Source organism: Theropithecus gelada, chromosome 11, assembly GCF_003255815.1.
Source record: "Theropithecus gelada isolate Dixy chromosome 11, Tgel_1.0, whole genome shotgun sequence".
Taxonomy (NCBI): Eukaryota; Metazoa; Chordata; class Mammalia; order Primates; family Cercopithecidae; genus Theropithecus; species Theropithecus gelada.
The window spans coordinates 44,299,672-44,312,262 of NC_037679.1; the positions used below are offsets into that span (position 1 = coordinate 44,299,672).

At 34.8% G+C, this 12,591-nt stretch overlaps 1 protein-coding gene across 2 annotated transcripts in view; it reads left to right on the forward strand.

Annotated features, from left to right (window-relative positions):
* LRRIQ1 (leucine rich repeats and IQ motif containing 1) overlaps positions 1-12,591 on the forward strand; it is a 209,838-nt gene that overhangs the window by 98,670 nt on the left and 98,577 nt on the right. For both annotated transcript variants that reach the window (XM_025402587.1, XM_025402586.1), the window contains exon 19: positions 9,989-10,108. In XM_025402587.1, coding sequence (XP_025258372.1) covers positions 9,989-10,108 — 120 coding nt within the window. The remainder of the gene's footprint in view (positions 1-9,988; positions 10,109-12,591) is intronic.

Below are 12,591 nucleotides of genomic sequence, written 5' to 3' on the forward strand. Positions count from 1 at the left end.
TGGTATCTGGATTGAAGGAATAAGCCTTAAATACAAAACACTATTTGCATGACTGAAGGTCAAGCTGGACCACACAACCATATTTAAAACTTCTCATCAAGGCTGGATGTGGTGGCTCAAGCCTGTAATACCAGCACTTTGGGAGGCCGAGGCAGGAGGATTGCTTGAAGCCAGGAGTTCAAGATCAGCCTGGCCCACAAAGAGAGGCCCCATATCTAAAAAAATCCCACAAAAATTAGTGGGTGTAGTGGTGCACACCTGTAGTCCTAGCTACTTGGGAGGCTGAGACAGGAGGATTGCTTGAGCTCAGGAGTGTGAGGTTGCAGTGAGCTGTGATCATACCACTGGGAATACAGTGAGACCTTGTCTCAAACAACAACAACAACTTTTCATCAAGCATGTCATTTGTCACATCTGCTAACATTTGATTAGCCACAGCAGGTCTTACTTGGCCTTGATAGCTATTTCTATATGTTTGAAAATCTACCAAAATAATTGTTAAAGTTTTTCAAATACTTTCGTTTAAAAATTTAGAAAGCAAATAATTAACAGACTTGACTCAATCTCACCAAGACCAGGGTTTTTGTTTTTGTTGTAGCAGTGTAAAACATTACCAATTTATTACCTTAAAATGTTTGTAACTCAGAAGTCCGAGCACAACATGGATGGATTTTCTGCTCAATGTCTCACCAGTCTGATATCAAAGTGTTGACTGGGACCTTAGTTCTCATCTAGGGCTTGGATCCTCTTCCAGTCTAATTTGTTGCTAGAAGAACTCATTTGCTCACAGCTGTAAGACTGAGGTTCCCAGTTTCCTTCTTTCTGTTGTCCAAGGACTTCTCTCAACTCTTAGATGCCACTGGCAATACCTTACCAACTGGTTCCTACAGGCAGTTCACAAAGTATATTCCAAGGTCCGATTTTAAAATGAAGTTCATCTTGATCACACTCATTTTTAAAAATTTATTTACTCATCAAATTTTTTGAGAAGCTACGACTTGTCAGGAATTGTTCTAGGCTCAGGAAGTAAAACTTAAAATCAACAAGATTCCTACCTTCGTGGAATTTATATCCTGGTAGAGGACGCAAATATAAACTAAATAAAATAAGATCTATAGAAATTCATGGTATTGTACCCAAGTTGAATGATAACAATTAAACAAAATTTAACATTTCCCTTTATTCATTCAGCAAATATTTCTTGCTACAAAAATCTTTGTGGCTTACATTCTGTTGGAATATGCAGCTAATAAATATGTTCGCTATGAGAAATATTGTGGGTGAAAATATAAAGCAGGAAAAGTGGGATGGGAGTATGAAAGAAAAGTTTATCATTTTAGATAGGATGGATGTGTAAGACCAGGAAATGTGACACTGGAGAGAGACTTAGTCATTAGACACTGTGGGAAGAATATTCCAGGCAAAGGAACATCAGATTCTAAGGCCATGATTTAGTAGCCTGCCCACAGTGTTTAGGAAGTAGCAAGTGTTTAGGAAGTAGCAAGAGGCCAGTGTAACTAGAGAATGATGAAAAGGAGCAAAGTAGGATTTATAAAAGGTCTTATATGATATGGAAAGACATTGGTGGAATTTGAACAGTGGATTGACATGGTCAAGTTTACTCTGTGTCACAATTATACTATAAGAGAACAGAGGCAGAAGCAGCAAAATCACTTAGCAGCCTATTAGAGTAAACCAGGCAAGAGATAACATTGACATGGACCCGAGTATCAGCAGTGGAGGTGGTAAGACTATCACATTCCAGAATATATGTTAATTTTTTCTTGAGAGTAAATACATGAGAGATAGAGAGGAATCAGGAATGTCTCCAAGGTATTTAGGAAAAGCAACTGGAAGAATGGCCTTAAAATTCAGAAAAAAAGAAATTACCTTTCCTCTCAAGTTCCTGGCTCTTAATATTAAAGACATAGCTTTCAAGAGAAATACCTTTGCTGAGTTGCTAATCAATGTATCCAGTATTTCTGTTTACTTAATTTGTCTATACTGTACTCCTCCTGAGAACAGTGCATAGGCAAAGCTGTTTTTCTTACCTGATAGAGGTGGGAGTGAGGAGACAGTAATTGATTCAAGGAAACTCTGAGAAAAAAATAAAAAAAAAAAACTTCACTTACTATCTCCAAATGTTATTTTGCTACATAAGGAATGTAGACGCCATGCATCCAAACTCCCTCCTGTCATCAGTGGATGAACAATACATTTTTCAGCATTGACAGTAAATAACTATTCAACTTTTGCTTCATTCCTCTCAATAAAGAGAAGGTTCATTACCTTACGAAATAGTCTAGTTGTGACTGGTATCTCTGTTGTGAGTTCTTTGGTTGAGCTTCTTTGTACCAGTAACAAAAGGAAGCATCATTCAGTCTTTCTTTGTAACTTTAAGTCTCTTTTGTACATCCTGTTACTTCAAAGCATTGAAGTGAACTCCATTTCCACATCTGCTAGGAACAATCATCTAGCTTCTTAAATGACTCATCTTAAAATATGAATTTTAGACTGTCTAAACATTCTGAAGTAGTACAGCATGATTAAGCAGAAACAGCCGGGGCGTAACAAGGATCGAAATGAAAGATTTCATGAAGGATGTGCCAGAGACTGCTCTCTGTTCACCAAAACCACATTCTTCTCTTCTTCCTGGCATAGAGCCAAACTAGATTTCCAAGCTTTCCTTGCAGTTGATTGTGGCTCTCAGAGTTCTAGTCATTAGAATGTGAGTGGTAGGCTGGGCACAGTGGCTCATGCCTGTGATCCTAATACTTTGAGAGGCTGAGGTGGGTGAATCACTTGAGGTCCAGAGTTTGAGTCCAGCCTGGCCAATGTGATGAAACCCCCATCTCTACCAAAAAACAAAACAAAACAAAACAAACAACAACAACAACAAAAACTTAACTCGGCATGGTGACAGGTGCCTGTAAGCTACTTGGAAGGCTGAGACATGAGTATCTCTTAAACCCAGAGGGGAAGGAGGTTTCAGTGAGCTGAGATCACACCACTGTACTCCAGCCTGGACAATAGAGTGAGATCTTGTCTCAGAAAAAAAATTCATTGGTAGATTTGTGCATCACTTTATCACTTTCGGGTCTACCCTGTAACATCTCCCACAGACACTCCTTCATTTCATTTTCCCTTTCTGGTTGGCTGAAATGGAGACAGCCTCTGGGACATCCTTGTTGGAACTGAAGAGTGCAAAGTCTGGCTTCCCGAGTCACCTCATGTTAAAGTGCTGTCCCATTGGCTCATTTACTCTCTCAGTGTTTGTTATGTGATCAAGAGATAAACTATTTTTTTGGATTATTATACATTTTTACTCTGTTATAGCACTTACCCTACTCCATTTAAAGGATATGAGCTACACCTTAAGAAATAGTAGGACTCAATGTAGATAGGTAAGAGAAAGGAATTCCAGGCATAAAGGACAGTGGAAGTAAAATAACATAGGATTTCATGTTACTTAACACAGAATTTCATGTCACTGGAATGATAGTAAGCTTCAGCACAACAAGAATACGAAAAGAACTAGAATCTTAAGAGAATGTAGGAGTAACATGGTGAGAGGTGTGTGCAGTTTCAACAAGGAGCAAGTATATAGTATGCTATGGGGGGTAGAACAAAAAGATGTTAGATGTGTCCAATAGAGAGAATTGTCAGGCCAGAGAATTGATTCGGATGTATGAAAAAGAGAGATGAGTTCATCATAGATAGATTATTAGGATAAAAATGTGGCTTTGTCAGAAATAAGTAAGTTAGAAGAAGAATCTGAATATTACTTACCCACATGTTTACATGACCATTATTTCTGATAAACTAAATAGAGATGGCTGGGACTTGAATTTCTGACCCTAAGCAGATTCATGAGGGAGATATCTCTGTGTGACACACCAGAAAACACACATGCTATGTATTTTATAGTCTGGAGCTTCACAGAAGCCCTGACCCTGATGATTTGAGCAGGACCCATTGGGAGCCACAGTGAATCAATCCTTGGCTCATGTCACTTAATGCTGGATTAAAGGTTGCCCTTCCCAGCTTCTTTTCACTAGGTCTGCACTCAATCTTGATATCATTTTGTTGGTATTTTAAAAAGGGAGGAAGGTAAAAAAAAGATAAGATGATCTTAGGAAGAAAGATAATCAAGAGAGAGCATGTTTCCCTGATTCTTGGAAACTTTCCAGGACAGGGTTGGGGAGAAAGTTATATGCAGTGTACCTCCCTAGCAGGAAGAAGCCACTTTAGCCCATTTGCCATGTTAGGGAGAAGGCGTTCTGAAAGCAAGCAAGTAACTGACAGAGCATAAACACCCAGATATGAAAATCTAAGACTGGGCCTGGTGGAGCATACCTGTAATCTCAGAACTTCTAGAAGCCAAATTGGGCAGATTGCTTGAGCTCGGGAGTTCAATACCAGCCTGGGCAACATGGCAAAACCCTGTCTCTGCAAAAAAATACAAAAATTAACTGGGCGGCATGTGCCTGTAGTCTCAGCTACTCAGAAGGTTTTGGCGGGGAATCTCTTAAGCCTGGAAGGTCAAGGCTACAGTGAGTCAAGATTGCACCACTGCATTCCAGCCTGGGTGACAGAGTGAGACCCTGTCTCAAATAAATAAATAAATAAATAAGTAAATAAAATAAAATAAAAATAGAACAAAATAGAAATAAAGATAATTTTTTAAAATCCCCAAATGAAAGCGGTAAAAGAAAAATAGTGTTACTTATCTCTGAGGTAGCTTGCATGTACTAGTCATCCAGACCATGTGACATGCCAATCATAAAGAGGGCAAAGAGCTGATAGTATGCTCCATAATGGGTAAGTTAAAAAGAGTAATGCCAATTTCTTAAGCAATGCTTTAAATTTTATTCCTTATTACACAAAGATGTCCTCTTTTTTTCTGCCACTCAATATTGTTCAAGTTTTTGACTCATATTGACATCCTTTCTCATATTAGAAGAACCTTAAGCTCCCTTAAGAAGCTAAAATTTATTTATAGGAACTTACAAAACAGAGGAATATTATCTACATTGAAATTCATTTCAGAGGTAAATATGATTAAAATTAAATCAACTGTATTTTTTAAATTATACAATGTTAAATATCACATGATTTTCTTATTTGTTAAACTAAGTGAATGAAGTTGTTAGAAATAAAGCATCAAAGAAATTGGGGGAAATATATTTATTGAGTACATATTATATGATAATCACATGTTTCTCACTGTGTTTAAATTTTCTGGTTTAATCTACGTGGCAATCCTATATGACTTTTATATTTTTCCCTTTACAAATAATTTTCACCTTTCTTGAAAATATTGATAACAATCATAGTTTGAGTTAGAATTCTGTAGATTGGGCAAAAAGAAAGCTCTATCAGTAACAAGTAGAAAACTTAGTTTAGGCAATAAATAGACTAGATAACATAACCCCTCCTGGACTCTCAAACCTACTTCACACTTTCCTGGAAAAGAGATCTCACTATGTGTAAATGGAATCTGAAACCTGACACATAAGCAACAGCAAAATAAATTGTTGTTCTTCTGAGGGAGTGACAATATATTTCTTACTTGTCCTGTGGTGAGGTTGCCTTGGAGAGAGCTATAGGAGGCTGCTGAAATAGGTGGTGAGGTTTGATTGAAACAAGTTTCTTCCAGAAAGAGAAAGTGGGACTGGGGGTAGACGGAGTGGATATGTTTCACGGTTTGAAAAGGATAATTGAATTTTCAAGCCAGACATGTTGGGTGGGTAAAGGAGTAGAGTTATGAGGAACTAGCTTCTTTGACAGTGCTCTCTCCCCACTCAGAAAGTACGGTAGGTAACTATACCTATTCCTAGAAGCCTGAGTTTCTCACAGCTTTTTGGGAAGAAGGAAGGTAACATTGAAAGGCTCAAGTATTTATCACAGGCTGAGAAAAGAAAATCTCTGCTACACTGTATCAGAGAAATCAGGCTATTAAGCATAATTAAGAACAGGGTTCACCACTTGTGAAAAACATATAAATTTCAATGCAGTAGTATCACTGAGGCACGGTATGCCCATCTGTATCAGCATCTTCCAACTCCTGCTCAGGACCACAGGCTCAAGACTGTTGGCAGCGGTAGAAGTTATAGCACAGCTTCTGATTTGAGTAGTACAAGACCAGTTGGTCACAGAATGAGAGGGGAAGAATGCATAGAAAACAGCAGTTGTAAGCCACTGCAGAAATCTTGCTCTACTGAGCTTAAGCCAGAACAAAGGTATAAGGAAAAACATTCAGGCTATTAATTTTGCCTGCTGATGGTATCTTTAGGTTGGTGGCTCCTAGGCTCCATTATGCATATATATTCAAATGTTAAATACACAGTGGGAGGTCTTTAGGATACCCTATTTAAAATAGCAATACCTCCCCAATGCTCCCCATCTCTTGTGACTGTTATTTTTGTCCATAGCATTTATTTACCATACAGTTTAGTTTCTTTATGTGTTTTATTCTCAGTCTCAGTCCCCTTTAAAATGGGAAGTCCATGCTTAGAGATTTTTTGTCTGTTTTAGTCACTGCTGTGTCATGTGTGTCTTGCATATAACAGACGTTCAATAATTTTGAAGTCCATGCTACTTATTTACCTTCCTTGATTTGTATGGGATGGGCTCCATGGAAGAATACTGTTCCTTTGCATTTCCATCAAGAATCATGATTATGTCCTTAATCATTGGAAATTATGAATGACAACCAGCAAAAGAAGCTTGTAAGGTCACGAGAAGCTTGATTTCTGACTTTAGGTAATTATATTGATTGTAAGAAAAAAGAGAAGTGCACCATCTGTGATTTTCTAAACATTTAGTTACAAAACATTTCAAATGTACAGAGAAGACCCAAGACCACATATACCTACCTTAAACATGAGTTGAACAACTGGTCAATGTTGACTCATTTAAAACCAATTAACATCTTCCTCCGCATCACTAGATTATTTGAAATAAATTATTCCTTTCATAAATATTTTAGCATGAATTTCTATAATTCAAGCAATTATATTGCTTTGAATATAATTGAAATACATTTCCAAGCTTAAAAATAACAATTATTTTTCACTATCACCAAATATGATACCAGTATTCAAAATTCCTGTACCATTTAATACATGTTTGTTTGCAGATTTTTCTTAATCAAAATACAAGTCATCACTCAAACTTTCATTTTGTATGTTAAGTCTTTTATTATATAGCAACTCCCTTCTTTTTCTTGCAATTTATTTATTGAAGTGACCAGGTCATTTGTCCTATAGGGTTTTCCAATTTCTGAATTTTGCCAAATGCATCCTCATGACATCATTTAACATGCTTATCATTTCCTTGTTTTATGTAAATTGATAGTAAGATCTAATGTTTGTTCTGATTCAGGTTTGATTTCTTTAGCAAGAATATTTCATAGGTGGTGGATGTATTACAAAGAAGAGGTACATAGTATCTGGTTGCCTCTCTTTCAGGAATGTTACTGGCCATTGGTAAACATTGCCTAGATCAATTATTTTATTAATGGTTTACACAATGATGATACTTGATATCTACTATTCCTCATTTATTAACTAAAGTATTCAAAAATTATAAACAAAGTCTTTATCTATTCAACTATTTAGTTATCCTAAGGTACAGTTCATATTGGAAAGGCAGGTTAAATGGTTGATATTAATAATTTTCCTTTATTTACCGATTTTTAGATTAATGAGGTCTCCTAGCATCCTCCAAAGGTCACCAAAATGGGTACTATGATAATAAACACAAATTTGAAATATATGTATTTGATTTCATTGCAGTTAGTATTATTATTGCTGCTTAAATGGTGGTCTTTTATTTGGCCAGTGGTAGTCTCATCAAGTTCACTTTTTGCCATGATTTAGTAGTGTTTAAAATTGTCCTTGCTTGCTAATGTGACACAATGTTCCAGGTTCATTTAGCATACATTTTGCCCCAGGCCTAGAATCAGTCATTTCTCTAAAGACCGTTGGTTTCTTTAATGGAAATGACATATAGAGAACCCCATCTGGATTTTAGAAATACTTGTTTCTACTGGTATAGTTATTATTTATATAATGTAATTTCATTGTACTTAGTTTTCAAATAGATATTTTTAGGAAACAAATATACCATGGGTACATATTGATGTTTTAAAACTATAGTTAGGACTATAGAATTTTACTCATTTAATTGTATATTTGCATCTCTTTTCTTCTATAGAAAATCCTGATTTTTACTGACATTATCATAATTGCTTTTTTTCCTTCTCTCCCTCACTTCTCCTACCATATGTGTATGTGGGTATGTACACACACATACATATACAGTGGAAATAAAGACCACATAAATGAGAAAACAATGGGCTACTCAGAGTATATGCTAATGAGGGAATCACCCATCATCACTTGCCTTTGGCGTAGACCCCAAAACATGGAAGGGAGTGGGAAAGTTTTTAGTGGAAAAAGGGAAAGCTTCAGGTATGCTCTATTGGAGGTTGTTGGCATGGGGAAAGTGGGTAGGGAGAGGGTACAAGTAGAGCATCTTATGTGATTGTTTTGGGAAGCATATTTGGCTTTCTCTGGTTGTTCTGGAGTTAGAAGCAGAGTAAAAAGCAAGGAAGCTGGGTCATTGATCAAGTTTTGACCATTCTTGGCTAATTGCTGCAGAGGTTATCACCTGGCATCCAGGATTATTTGATGCAGGTTATGGTTTGGCTTCCTATGCTGGCTGTTAACAAAGGTTTGGGTGACTGCTATTGTCATAGATGGTTTCACTGTTTTGTGTATTTCACTTCTATCTCTCTCTCTGTCTGTGTATATATATTTCAGAATGAAAATACCAATCTTATTACTAACAATATGATTACTGAAAACCATTTTAAGATCTCTTTTGTGGTCAAACTTGTCTTCTGAGTATATTTCACCTGGGTGAAGCCAAATAAATGTATTTTAAGTAACTTTAAATAACTTGTATGGTTATTCCACAGCATAAAACATTTTTTATATTTTAGGTACTTCTTTCTATTTCATATTTACTTAATTTGTTTCACAATTTTCTTATTTACTTAATTTGTTTCACAATTTTCTTAAGCATGTGCATAATTTGAAAGTCTAATCCAAGCAAGATGTATTTAGAGAAGTCTGGCTTCTATTGCTACACATTCTACCCCATTTTATGACTTTATAGGTAACCATTTTTAACATTAATTTTATAATTTGAATGTTTTCTGTGTTTATATAGACTGCAATATATATGTTTATGTAACATATATGTTTATATACAGTTTTTCGTAGATAAACAGTAACATGAAAAACACTTGTTTCTCCTTTGGTTTCCACACAATATATACTGAAACTCATTCTCCAGGAGCATAAATATATTATTTATATTTATAAATATAAAGATATTCATTTTTATAAGCTACATTGTACTTGGAGTTACAGTTAGGAAAGGTCATCCTACTCCAGGATTATTGAGGAATCTGAGTGTTTTAAATTTTGTTATTTTATGCTTAATGTATTTAAAAATGAAATTAGTTCATTGTTATAGGCCATAATACTCCCTGTGTAATATGAATCCATTTATATATGTTGATGTTTTCCTAATTGTGTTTTAATTTATTTTATACATAATCATTTGAACATTAGCAAAATGGGTTTTCCTTTGTATCTTTTTCTTCTTAGTTTAGAATGAGTCCTGGAGGAATTGTAAGATAATTGATTGGTTGACCTACATGTGCAGTTGAGAGAGTTTTAAAGAATCTTTTTTGCTTACTACAAGGAAAGTCTCCTGAGATTCAGAACTTTAGACATATGTCGTCATTTAATTTATCTTTCAGTTTCAAGTGTCACATAAAGTTCAGAAAAGAGATTATTATGTCATTAAACTTAGGTCCAAGATGTTTTATCTTCCTAATGGGATAACACAGATAATCTGGTTTAGGGTTTGATCTATAACCTTGTATAACATACTTTACATTTTTGTTTAGGCAGTTTGGAAGGGCTTTATTTTGCGAAAGAAACTGACAGCAGCTCTAGAGGCTATTAAGAATGAAGAATCTGATGAAGAATACAGAGAAATAGATTTAGAGGATTTTACATTTGATGAAGTAAGTGTGAACTACAGTATATAAATACTGGTCTTAAAATATGTTTAGTGTACTATTTTGAAGCTAAACCAATTTCTAACGTGTTTATCCTATTAATATTGTTACAGATCTTTTTAAAATAACACCTGAGAAAGTGTCTTAACATTGAGAAACTTTTCCTAACATCTTCATTTATCCTACAAACTTGTATAGTGTGCAAAGGTAGCAGTAAAATATTTTACAAGAGTGTCTTTGTGCCCTTCAACCATATTCTCCAGTTATCAAAATTAGGGAATTAACACTGATGCACTACTATGATCTAATCAACTTTATCAGATTTGTGAGTTGTCTTAGTAATGGCCTATATTTAGTCTGAGATCTAATCCAGAATCATAAATTGCATTTAGTTGTCATTTTTCCTTAGTCTCCTTTAACTGGAACAGTTCCTCATCTTTTCTCTGTATTTTACAAACTTAATACTTTTAAAGACTTCTGAAAAATTGTTTTGTAGAGTATCTCTGAATTTGTACTTGTTATATAGTTTCTTCTCATTGTATTCAGGTTATGTATTATTGGTGAGAGTACAACAGAGGTGATACTGTGTTCTTCTTGATGTATCATTGCAGGAAGTTTCTCAGGGCATAAAATTATCCTAAACTGCATTTGGCTTAGCTACCCAGTTATAAATGCCCTGCCTTAAAAGATTTTTGTAGGAGGATGGGATATAAATTAATATAACTGTAAAGGTCATATGATATAAAACAGATTTTTAAAAAATGTTTTAATTACATAATTAAAAACACTTATCTTTTATGCTAGAAAAAAGCCTATGTTAAACAAACATGAAACATACACGTTTCTCTTTATTTTCCTTCATCTACCTATATGACCATCATTTTTCCAAAGTTCTCCTTATCTTTTTAAAACCTGACCATGAAGTTTATACTCTGATCATTGTAATCATGGTAGTCTTATGTAGCAGATACGTGAATGGAGTTCTAGTTAATTTTTTGCAGTGCTTAGCCAAGGCTTATGATAAATGAACAAGGATGTGATGGTGAGAGAGAAACCCTATGAAGATTCAGTGGCTCATCACAGCAGTGGAATTTCTAGGAGTGTAATAAACTGGGACATGTTGGCATTACCTCCAAAGTAAAGGGTGGATTGTTGCTTCATGTAGTTTCCACCACTAAGAAGAATAAGTTGGTAAACCTCTTTAGGTTCTAGAGGCTGCGTAGATCATGCTTGGGAATACTGCTCCAGGTTTAAAAAGGGCCCAGAACAGGAAGGATCTCTTCAGCAGGCCCATGCTATATAACAAAAAGGGCATCAACTGTAGACATTCTGTTATTAAATCATTCAAAAATATGTGTAAGAATACATTTATTGTATCTTAATGAGCTTCAAGATTCTCTTACCAGATGCCGTCTCACAATAACTGGTCTAATTTATTTCTGGCAACTTTAATGTGTTAATAAGAAAATGAAATGGGAGTGGTATCACCACATGCCTTAACTGCAAGAGGTAAATATAGTCTTATGTTTACATGTGTGCATATGTGACACATCAGTGAGAATTTTGATATTCAATTGTATGGTATTTTTCAAAATTCAGTTAGGAGACTTGAAATCTATTTTATATGTTTTCTCAATTTTTTTCTGTCAAACATGATTTACTGAAAGTCTCCAAATTTCATTGCAATGCTGCATTATGAATTTATGAAAATGTTATCAGTAAGATTATGAAGATGAAGCTGTTGTAGAGACAGAGCACTATTGCTCACATCTGAATTGTTTTCATAGGCATAATCATACCTTAAAGAAGCCCTTAAAAATTCAGCATTATTCTATTGGGTTAGGAAACTGCTTTTTTGGAACATGGTGCTGATTAGCACGTTTCTAGAAATGTCAGCGATAATATTTTTAGTTGATATTTGGATAGTATAATTGTAAAATCTACCATTATTCTGCACTCTTCATCTCTCAAATCTTAAATGCTCAAATAAATTGAACTGTTTCTTTCTTCACATTCCTTATAAGGTCAGCTATTTATTCTCAGGAAAAACTGTGTTTTTACTCCTATGTAGTAATAATAATAATAATAATAAAAACCTGGGTATCATGACAACAATGTAAACGCTTTTAAAATACACTTATATGAAATCTTTCTGGCTTACTTTCTATTCTAAATTTATCTCCAATGTTTTTAAAACTGAATTTAATTTACCTTGTTTTTGAAGACATTGAGTAAATTGAAGCCTGCTTTCCTCATTTCAGTTTTCCATAACAGTCCTCAATATGGAAAATACTATTTCATAATGACTTGTATTAATTAGAGGTCAGTTTCTGTTCTTTCTAATGTGTTAATACTGACTAAAATAAAATACTCAAAGCATTTTGGAATATCTACAATAGCAAGACACCATGAAGATTTTGTTCATAGTGGTCTTGTACATTTTCAGTTGGATTTGTTCCTAAGCATATATAGAAATACAATTTATTTTT